This window comes from Acipenser ruthenus, chromosome 19, assembly GCF_902713425.1.
Source record: "Acipenser ruthenus chromosome 19, fAciRut3.2 maternal haplotype, whole genome shotgun sequence".
Lineage (NCBI taxonomy): Eukaryota > Metazoa > Chordata > Actinopteri > Acipenseriformes > Acipenseridae > Acipenser > Acipenser ruthenus.
Window position 1 is genome coordinate 22,375,824 of NC_081207.1, and position 12,085 is coordinate 22,387,908.

Here is a 12,085-nt window from a genome sequence, read left to right on the forward strand (position 1 = left end):
GCCAATCGTCCCCTCTTCTGAAGAGCTATTAATAGCCACCCATGTCTGTCCCTAAACTTTAAAAAATATCCCCACTCAAGTGTGGTCTGTGCAAGAAGATCAGAACACAGGCAGGAAGCCCAAGACTTAGTACAAACCCTGTTTGTTATTAATTTTTTTAAATATATTTTTCACTACATAAAATTGAGCATATAGGAGTGCATTCACAATACAGCCTTTTGGAAGACGACTGCTGTTTTAGTCATTAAAATACAACACTTCCCATTTACTCATGTACTGTTAATATTCTATTTCCCCCTACTGTATTGCACCGATAGAAAATGGGCCTCAAGGGCAGACACTGTTTCTTATTTTATTTTTGTAATACCGAATTGAGGTTTTGCATCCCTTTCAGACAAAAATAAACATACCGTGGAAAGTAATATGGTTGTTGTACCCAACAACGCAAACAAAGTACTACCAAAACTTTGACAAAGTGTGCTTTCACATATGCCGTGTTTCTTTTGAAACCTGGTACAATGTAGCATTCACTGCTCGGCAGACTATTAAAATTCCTCCAAACCTCGACTTACAGAGCTCACTCTTCTTCCCTCAGGCAATTTAGCAATCGGAATCTTCCCCCACTCCCATTTATTGCCCTGCTCCTGCTTTTTTTTTCTTATGTTAGCCATGTCGTTCTCCTGTCAATTAATGTTATAAAGGCAAATCGGTCAAACAACTTTCTTTCTTTATGCCTTTATCACTGAAGGACTTCTTTAACAGCATAGCCGACTAGCGAAGGAGAGACAGGAAAAGCCAACATGATCAAGGTCGAAAAAACAGCTGAGTTTTATTTTAAGGGGACATTGGCTATATTGTGCAAAGCTATATTTGTTATATTTATTGCATAATTTCATTTGTATACCCACATGCGAACAATCCGCATCTACTAATCCTTTGCTACCTAATCATTTTTAATTATCCAACAGGTCGAAATTAATTGGATACCCACAGCCAAAGTGAATTAGCCAACCAAGCTGTTTTTGAATCTTTAAGACAATATAAATTGAGACAAGTATCCTCATGGTTACATTTTAAGGGAATTATCATGTGTACTACAACAGTTAATATATATATTGTAAACGATTCGCACCCCCTTGGGTTCGTTGCCCCTTTAAGAATCGACCCGACACACAGAAATGGATTTTTCTAAGCGCGTTTGCGCACTAATTTTTTAATAAACAAAAACACAACAAATACACAAATCAAAATAACACCTAGCTCTTCTGGAGCACTAACTCGACTTTCAGGAAACACCCTGACTAACGCGGGACAGCTAAGCTGTTTACCCGTCTTCACAAACACACTGCTACGAACAGCACTTACTCTCTCTTCATTTGGCTACCCGGAGACAGCGCACCTACTGCCTCCTTCCACTCAGCAGCCCTGAGCAGACTGCTTGCACTCCTTTTAAACTCCCGCACCTGGGCTTAATTTCTAATAACGCCCAGGTGCGGAAGACAATTAACAATAAAACAATAAAGCAACACAAAACGGTGCATTCTCACAAGTTTTTTTTTTTCTTGCAGGGAGGTTAACCCCCTCCCTGCCGTCTCTCACAACCCGCTATATTACATATCCCCCCCCTTGTCTTTCCAAGACACCGGCCATGAGACGGCCACCTCCTCCCCTAAAACACAACCACCCACCCTCGAGTCCATAAATGTCAATTTTCGCCCTCCTCCACGGGCGAACTCGAGGGTGGATCGGTCCACGTCCTGGGTCAGCCAGGTAGGGACCGCGCACCAGCGACGAGGGACCCCACCGGTTCGTCAGGGGCGACCGGCACGACAACCGGGGCACTGGAGGCTGCAGTAGCGGGCAGAGGTCTGCAGCTGGGACCCAGTGCAGCGACGTCCGGTCAGCAAGGGGGAGCGACGTAGCGACCAGGGGGAGCGTACGCGACGTCTGGGAGCAGCACAGCGACGTCTTAATGTCCGGGAGGAGCGGAGCAGGGGACCAGGTGGAGAACTGTGCCCGATCCTGCCGACTCCTGGGCTCCAGGTCAAGTGAAGGGAGGTCCAGGCTAACCGACAGGGTGTCCAGGAGCAAGGGGTGAGGGACTGGACGCAGCGACACCGGACTGGACCGTAGGGGTGGTGGTCGGGGCTGTGGTGGAGGTACGCTCGTCACCTCCTCCCTAGGCTCCGGAAGCGGCAGCTCCTCCCCTCTGGGCTCTGGCAGCGGCAGCTCCTCCCCTCTGGGCTCTGGCAGCGGCAGCTCCTCCCCTCTGGGCTCTGGCAGCGGCAGCTCCTCCCCTCTGGGCTCTGGCAGCGGCAGCTCCTCCCCTCTGGGCTCTGGCAGCGGCAGCTCCTCCCCCTCTGGCTCTCGGGACGGTAGCTCCACCCCCTCTGGCTCTCGGGACGGCAGCTCCCACTTTTGTAGCAGCCGCTCCAGTTCCGTTGGCTCCCGCTCTTGTATTATCAACGGGGCCCCGCCCAGCTCCTGTCTCTGCCTCTCCATCTTCTTAATCTGCTCCACCTGAGCAGCGGTGTTTTTATTGAACATCTCAATTAATTCTCTAAAATCCATTTGGGTCTCCAGGGGCGCCCACAATCGCTGCCACCAAATGTAAAAATATTGCACTCACTTGAGTTCGTTGCCCCTTTAAGAATCGACCCGACACACAGAAATGGATTTTTCTAAGCGCGTTTGCGCACTAATTTTTTAATAAACAAAAACACAACAAATACACAAATCAAAATAACACCTAGCTCTTCTGGAGCACTAACTCGACTTTCAGGAAACACCCTGACTAACGCGGGACAGCTAAGCTGTTTACCCGTCTTCACAAACACACTGCTACAAACAGCACTTACTCTCTCTTCATTTGGCTACTCGGAGACAGCGCACCTACTGCCTCCTTCCACTCAGCAGCCCCGAGCAGACTGCTTGCACTCCTTTTAAACTCCCGCACCTGGGCTTAATTTCTAATAACGCCCAGGTGCGGAAGACAATTAACAATAAAACAATAAAGCAACACAAAACGGTGCATTCTCACAAGTTTTTTTTTTCTTGCAGGGAGGTTAACCCCCTCCCTGCCGTCTCTCACAACCCGCTATATTACAATATATATGAAATAAAATACAAGTGATCCATGTTATTGATATGTCCAGAGATTTAAACAAAGTGACAGTGAAACCGTTTATTTTTACTGGACAAGACTTGTAGTAGAGTAGTAACAGGAAGCTTAATAAAACAAAACAAATTACCATAGAATTATGACAATCAAGTAGATACTCACTTTGGCATGTAAGTTTCTATTATAAATTCAAAAGTATTTACAGCTCCAATCTTTATTTTGCCCCTGCTATCATAACAAATACCAGGTAGACACCCCACTGTGTTGAGTATGTTTGGGAGCTCGGACTGCTTAGAGCCATTTCCTTATGATGCTTGTTTTTTACATTCATGATGATACTTAAATTCAGCACACTGCAATCTAATTACATACCACAGTGTGAAAATAAATTAAGCACAACAATGAGGAAACTTCACAGGAAAGAGGACAGATAAGGATATCTGCACTATCCTACCAAGATTTAAGATGACAACACTAGAGTACAGGAGGAAATTACTACTACAGGCTATCTAAAAGTGATGCAATTGCTGAGCAACTACAGTTGTACAGTGACATTACATTTTCCACTAGTTACTCTTCTTTTGGTTTTTTTTGTATTTCTTTTTTTATCTGCAACTTATGGCTTTATCATTTATCTAATGTTGCCTTGTGTTATGCCACCCTACAATCAGAAATCTTACCCAGTTGGCAGGGCTTCGAGGTTCTGGTTTGCTGCAGCAGGCTGTTCGGTGGTGGCTGTGCGGACAGAGTCCCCTACATCTGTGCTGGCTGGGCTGGGGGTTCCAGTGCTGGGGGGAGGGCTGGCGGACAGAGACGTGGAGAGAGACACAGAGGGTGACGGAGGAGGTGGACACACCGGGCTGCCTCTTCCACTTTCAGTCCCGCTGACAGCAACCTCTCCATTCACTGTATAAACAAGAGGACACAAGTAAAGTATTTAAATATGTACCCCTAATGCCCAGATCAACAGTGGTTCATATGTTGACCTGGTTACCAAAAGTAATAAGTGTTTAAGCTGCATTACAACAAAAAGTTACTGATGCAAAATTACCTGGGCAAGTCTTCATGAAATGAGAAAGAAATGGGTACTGTGTTTTTTGGTTTTTTTTTTTTTTTTTAAGTATTTTTTAAATAAGGATCCCTGAATACTATCTCAAAAAGTTTCCCAGTACTTTAAAACAAAGGTATACACATACATTACAAATGGAAGAGAAACAACTTAAGTTAACTTGTCAAAAAAAATCGAATATGTTCATTTGGTAACTTTATTGGGTGTGTTTTTCATTTCTTCATCAATGGCAATATAGATTAAAGAGTTTCAAAAATCTAGCCCTTTGTGACTGGTTTATGTTTGCATGCTATTAAAGGCATTCTGAATCATCGTATGCAATAGATCACCAGCACTTTTTTTTCATAGTTTCAGGTGCAATTTGCCATGTGAGAGCATTTAGGGCTATAACATGGAAAATCATGCTAAAGAAAAGGTTTTCACTAAATGAAATAGTGCAACAGTAAATTAACCAAACAAAAACATCAGTCAAATTTCAATGAAGTGACTGCATAGAAATAAAAAAAAGTAACCTTGGTTCAGATTTTAAAGTTGTGAGTGTGTATTATAAAATGCAGTCAGCAGTTTTGTTCGTGATAACTGACATGAGTTCAGCTGATGCACTGACATATGGCTTGAGGGGAAAATAAATGTGCACAGCAATTATTGCACTATGGAAACAGTCATTTCAAACATCAACTTTACAATGTGTATAAAACATGTAATCAAGCTGTTTTATTTTTAAGTTTTTGAAGTTTTCTTACACAAAAACAATACAGTACAGTACAAAAATAACTAAATGAGTTAACAGATATGAATCTACAAAAATAATGAACAATTTATTTAGAAGTAATAAGTTTACAATGTAAAAATATAGGGATTATTTGGCACTGGCCTAAGGATGCATTTATTAAAAAAAAAAAAAAAAAAAAATAATTAATCTTAAGTCTTTCTTTTTATAAAATAAACAGAGATATGTTATACTTGCCACTCCAGGGTGTGTACCGATGTCTTTTAAATCACACTTCTTGGGTGGTTAATTAATGGTTACTCAAACTGATTAAAATCTATGTGTTTGGAAAAGATTAAGAACATCATGTGCTATTCGAACAAGATCCTAGGCTTGAAAACTGACAACTTCTGGAAAGTAAAGCACAGTTTCTTCAGACTTGCAACACCGACAGCCATAAGCACTTTGAAGAGACTGCTTTTTAATAATGCCCAAATGGAGTTCATTAAAAAGATTCCTATTGGGACACTTAACCTGTACACAACGTTTAAGCATCATGCTGAGCTTTGTAAAGGGAGCCTTTGTCAGAGACGAAACCACTCTAAAAACCTGCACATATGCTGTGGGACTTCCATGCAGTTTTTGCAAACGGAGGGCCCGATGCAAACATTTGCAGGCCTACAAACTCTTTTCAATGCCATTTCCATGGAAAAGTGCTGGTCATGGTAAACGTGCGGCAAACAGAAAATTAAGAAATGCCAATTTGTGACTATTTTTCCACCATGACTTGTAGCCAAAAATAATACTGGAAATATAAAACTAGTCAGAACAGTATTCCGTTTCTGGTACCTCCAGATACAGCAATATGCTTGCAAACCACAATTAAACATTTTTATTTGCTAGTATATTTATGAATGGATGTAATTAACAACAAAACAAATACAAAAAATAAAAACAACAGTGACTAAAATGTAAACAATAAAAGGAAATGAAGCTTGAAAACTGAAAAAGAAAGCGAATCATTTTAATAATCCATTATTATTAGCCCATTCCAAATAAAAAAAATAAATAAAAAATCTGTCTCCTCTTAGAGCCTGTGAGATAAGAGACAACCTTTGATAAATGTGTATAATGGCTACTATTGCCACAGAACACATGCAACTGAATTCAGTACAGGGTGGTTGCACAGTATATGCTGTTTGTGCCAAAATCCTAGCAGTTTCAGCTTATTCCCATGTGGACACAATCTGGCAATGCCTTAATAATCGTCTAATTTTTAGAGTTCAACAATCAGCATTAAAAAAATAAATACAGATGTGATTAAAGTGCAGCATATGAATGTGGGGAATATATAAAAAATATTGCAATTTGGTTGACTTACCTCTACCATAAAACTGTGTAAAATAAAAAAAATCAGCTTCAGGTATTGAAGTTAACATTGCTTATTTCTTTAAATTAGAGGTGGGCACCAATATCGATATTTTGATATGATATCATTCGATATCGATAATAATTTCAATATCGCGATATTGTGACAAAAAAAAATAATCACATATGCTTGCACACATTTATTGCTGCTAAAAATACAAAACGCAGTATAATCAAGTTTATCATTCTTAGTCTCGCAGGCAAACACCACACATTAAAGTATTACTTAACCATTTTATTACATTGATTGGCGTTTTTTTTTTCTAAGAACCTGAGTAACAAGTGTATTTCCAACATTCAATAACTATAAATCAAGAAAAACAACAAATCTACAACCTGTGTACCCTCTCTCGTATGCTCTACTCCCATTTCTTCACTTGTTTCCTCTCACCAGCCAATCTCTTACCAGAAACTATCTTGTTTTCAAAACAGTGTGCGAGAAAACAAACACCACAAAAAAAAAAAACATAATAAAACGGGAAAATCGGCTTAAATAATTTGAGAGATAGATAGATTGATAGATAGATAGATAGATTTTCTTCCATTCAGAATGTGATCACAAGATAGCAAACACTATGTGCATGCTGCATTAAGCATATATATATTTATTTGATATTGCAATTGTCTTATTTTATTATTCTGTGTTTTGGAAGACTTCGATATTATCGATATCGAAATACAAATTTCATATCATTGCCCACCCCTAATTTATATGTACTATGTGCAGAGGTTACATGCTGCTGCTTGTGCATAAATCTAATCAGAAGTGGCTACATCCTAAGGGGTCAGTCTCCATGCCCATCTGACCTTTACCCTTGAGTGGTGTTCAGTGCCAAATGAAGTGGTGTTCAGAGATGAGAACTCCAAACTAAATACCTTTGTGCCTTAAGCAAGACTGGAACACAGACATTGAGAAATAAAAGGCTAGCGTATTAACTCAATGCAACACCAAGCATCGTTATAGCAGACGGCTGTAATAAAACTTTGAGAAGAGGAGATTTTCTTGCCTGAAACACTACTGCTGGAGTGGTTAGAGAGGCTCTTGGCTGTCTGTCGGTGTCTGTTCCTGGTACTGGGACTCTGTTCGCTGTTCACAGCACCGTCTCCATTAACCGCTGACCCGCTTCGGGAAGTTTCAGGCAAGTGTCTGGGGGGGGGGGGGGGGGGGGGAAACAATACATGCAGTGTTATATTTTTAACTTCATCATTTAAAGATATTTGCTTATTAAGATGAGCTATCTTGTAGAGCTTTGAGGTTCACAAATATTTGTAAGCACGTTTAATATTTCCGATGCAGAAGGACACAAAAGACTCAAGTTATGGGTTAATATTTAATTTATTTCAGATGTATTGGCTCTTGCCAGTCCCATCCTCCACCCAGGATTCTGGGCATGGAAAATCTTAGCTAGGCTGGGCTGGTATTCTTAAAATAAAATCTACTGGGATCCACTTTACATGCAGAAATAATACACCCTCTGAAAAGGAAGTCAGGGCTAAAGGAGAGACAAATCTATTAATATTTCCAAATTGAATAAAAAAAATGTGCCAAACCAAACCATGTCAAACCTCAGTGCCTCAAACAATGACATTCCTTATTGTTTATGTACACCAACACTTATTACATAATATGTATATAATAGAATACACCAGTGTAGTAAATATTAGAACTCTATTCACAAAACAAGGACTGTTTTAAGGAATGTTTAAAAATGGTTTAAACATTGCTTTTTTAATGAGAATGTTTCCTGTTTCCATAACATTGAAAATATGAAGTTGGCAAATGTTTGATATATTAGTAGTAAAAGTGGCAGCACCCATATCATATAATGCTTAATAAGGCAGCCATTTCAAACTACTAAAAACTGGGGAAAAGTGTGTTTTATGAGAAAATGAATAGCAAAAAACTTTAGTCATTTAACATATAAATCATGCCAAATAATAGATAACATGCCTAATATGGCAGAAATAAAGTTGCTGTTGTTTCTTTGTTACCTAAAGAGTAGGAAGGACTGTATTAATCAATCTAAATGCATGTTTCAAGTTGCCCTTCAGAGGTTTTACACCAAATTATGCCTATCCTATCAAGGGGGAGTTTTTCTTTTTGGCACACAATGGGCCCTATTCAAAAGTTTAGCTCACAGTTAAAGAATGTAGTATTCTTTTGAATATAGATAGAAGTTTGGCAAGTTCTTTTTATTGTTACTACTAGTAGAAACAAATTCTATTAAAAGGGGCACTTTTGTCAGGAGATCTCCTTATGCATTCTGTATTGTAGGTACAGGTACTTGTGATGATTCGGCATCACTACCGAATCTCACTCTACAAATACTCTCAGATATTTTATTGAAATAGAAGTGAGAATCATTCTACTGAAAGGTGCAAATCAAATCTGACTCTTGCTACTCTCATGGAAATTACTTACCACTCAAAGGATGTATATTTGGTGTGTTTGGAAAAGAAATACAAACTTTGTTATGCATATTATGTACATCCCCCCCCCCATGGAAGAAAAAAGGTTTCTTTAGCCACAAACTGAAAGAGACAGAAGCTAATTCAATAAGGACTAGATGTTACGTAACATGGAAAATGTTTTAGCACCTGAAATATTATGAATACGTTATAGTAGTCTGCTTTGCCTCACTTCAGTATGTACGGAGCTGGCAACAGTCACGCACACACAACATATGAACACTGATACTCTGATAGTACAGAACATCAAACTAACCTGCAAGCACAATTATTTCCGACATGCAACCGGATGTAGGTTAATAATCACAAGACCTGCTGACATTTTTTAAAATAAAACAAGCCTATAAATATTATTATTATTTAACTGTGCTAAGATTTTTCATCAGTGTGCTTAATTTGAAAAAAATGTACAGGGCCATCTATCTTTGTCATGCTGTAGTCACAGATGCCAAAACATGCCAAATTCTGCACGGTAGTGTGCAAATATTTTAAACATTGTTAGGTAATGTGTTATAAAGACTTTGCTTATATGTTCCCTCTAATATAATCAAAACTTTACTGGAAACCTTTTTAATGTTGCAGGGCCTAAATGAAGACATAAGATGATATCAAGAATTTGATTTCTTATTTCCCCTAAATGATTTCACTTGAGATAAACAGTTCACACTAACCCTTTGGCACAAACAATAATGAAAGGAACCACTCAGCATTACTGAACACTGAACATCACTAAAGTATTTATCAAACCAATATATAATACATCTAAAGAACATGTATAGCATGATTGTTTTACTGCAGGGCCATTGCTAAAAAGTAAATATGCTGCTGAAGTTGCCGAGGTAAAGATTTAATGAAACACTTTCTAAGGTATATTCCAGTACTGTAAATATTTGAGTGAGATAAATGTGCTAGTAGTCTGGCACGCTAAATAGGCACACTATTAAAAAATGCAATAAAATGCAATAATGTAGCTTACAGACTTTCAGTAAATGTCTGTAAATGTCCAGAAAACATATTGTAAACTGGAAAATGCACATTTACCAGGAAATCTGTTAGTTATACTGCTGGAATTATTCATTTTACATAATACTTTAAAAGTACAAACAAGGGCTTTTGACCAGCTAAATGTAGAACAAAATAGTTTATTCATTACTCTGAAATTTAACTTTTACTGTCATTAGTGAAAGCATAGTCTATAAAAGTAGCTCAGCTTTTCAAGACGTTCTCTACTGCAGCAATGGAAATGTAATCTTATATTAAAGAATATTATATTATATATATATATATATATATATATATATATATATATATATATATATATCAAAATGTCAAAATGTTGTTTAACAAACAGTCAGAGAGGTCTGCATTACACTTCACATGCCAGCCAAAAATAGGTGGCAATCAAAGTTTGCCGGTGTTAACAATACACCTAAAAGCTTCTGTTTGTCAAGAGTACAAAAAATTAAATTGTACCATTTTTGTTTGCAGTGAATTGTAGCTGGGTATAGTGAATATACAATCGACCACAGAACTGGTCAGCATTACACCAACATGTCAGAATCAAGCTTCTTAATCATTTCACAGCCGACCGTGAAATGTGGCACCCCCTTAACAAAATGCACAAAAGAGATTTCTTTGTGTCATTCTTCTCCAAAAGAGATGTCGTGTCGTTTTTAGAGGTGGAATCTGCAATTGTGCGCAAGCAAACATATATATTGTTTTTTATTTTGCGGTTCATTGAGAGAGAAATAAATTAATCATTATGACCAGTCCCTGATTCAGCCTTTTTTGACTGAACATAAAGACAATGAATAATTTATGAATCATTTATTTATGGTGCAGAACTGGAAAGCACAAGGATTTAAGACAGTGTGGTAGCACAATTTGTTAATGCCTTCAGCTCAGGGGGCCCCCTTGGGTTACAATCCTGATTGAACTCTTAAACCATCACGAAGCTCTTTACGTTGTATCCCATTCATAGATTGAGCTACACTTGGCTGGTCAGTGAGGTTGCAGTTAGGTAACATACCACACCAAGCAGTTCTGAATTAGCAGACAATCTAAATTGAAGTAAACCACAACATCTAACCCAAGTTTAATCAAATCTTTCATAGTGGTCAAACACATGTACAGCATGGCTATGAAGTTACAGGGACACCCTAGACAACATGTCGACTATAACTTCATATTATTATTGTTGTAGATGTTAATAATAACCAACACATATCAGCCGTGAAAATACCTAACAGAACTAATATCAAGTGGAGTCTTGTTATGTTATTGTCTGATTTTGGAAATATACAATTTTGTTGAATGTTTTAGCTTAACAATATGGTTGACATTTAAACGAAGGTGGCCAGTGAATCTTTTAGTTAACTTCTTTCACACTGTTTTATGGGTCAAAACATGGTGGTAAATATTTTACAGCAGAAAAAGAAAGGTTCCTCCTAAATGTTGTATCCCTACCTCAAATTATTACTCTGAAAAATTAGTTTCAGTTTAGAATACACCGATACAATAACACTTTCTGTCCTAACTCACTTTCAACACCAGTACAAGACCGACTATGTTCCCATATACCTGTCCACAATGAACTGGTTTATATCGATACACTTGCATCAAATATATTCAACTCCACTGATTCTCTATGGGGACCTCCAGGCTTGTGGGATATGAGAGCTCGGGAGAAGATTTTCTATTGACTGTCAATGGTGCACTGGGCTGGCGGATTGAGCTTATTTTAATCGATGTTTAAAAATATAAAACACTTGTGAAGTCTATTTTACTATTGCCCGGGGTGTGTCTATGAGAAACATAACCCATGGCAATGACGACACTAATCTATACGACAAATACATTTTTCTTAACGCAGTACCAGAGATGGCTCATGTGCAGAAAACAGATGAGCGTTTTGCACAGTACTAGCGTGGACTGGTGCAATTATAAAACTTGGATTTATTGGTATTGTCTGTCAGTTTTTTTATGTTTTTACTACTGTAACATATCTGTAAATATTAAAAAAATAATACATGAATTAAACAAGCATGTGGAGTTGAGAATCTTGGTAATAGAATACCCTTGGTGCATGCGAGCGCATGCCTCAGACTCATTCATTCCATTGTCATAGCGATCCACCTGTCCACACTTCACTGTTCCGAGTCATATCGCAACTGTACTGGTATGAAACTTGCTCTAGTCTGGGTTTCGCATCGATACAGTTATACCGATACGACGCCGGTAACAACTCCAGTGTGAACAGACGTTGCGATACTGTTTACTGCTCCGCAAC

At 38.5% G+C, this 12,085-nt stretch overlaps 1 protein-coding gene across 2 annotated transcripts in view; it reads right to left on the reverse strand.

Moving 5' to 3' along the window:
• wwp2 (WW domain containing E3 ubiquitin protein ligase 2) overlaps positions 1-12,085 on the reverse strand; it is a 78,656-nt gene that overhangs the window by 45,385 nt on the left and 21,186 nt on the right. For both annotated transcript variants that reach the window (XM_034040929.3, XM_034040928.3), the window contains exons 7-8: positions 7,335-7,474; positions 3,802-4,027 (exon numbers count right to left, since the gene is read on the reverse strand). In XM_034040929.3, coding sequence (XP_033896820.2) covers positions 3,802-4,027; positions 7,335-7,474 — 366 coding nt within the window. The remainder of the gene's footprint in view (positions 1-3,801; positions 4,028-7,334; positions 7,475-12,085) is intronic.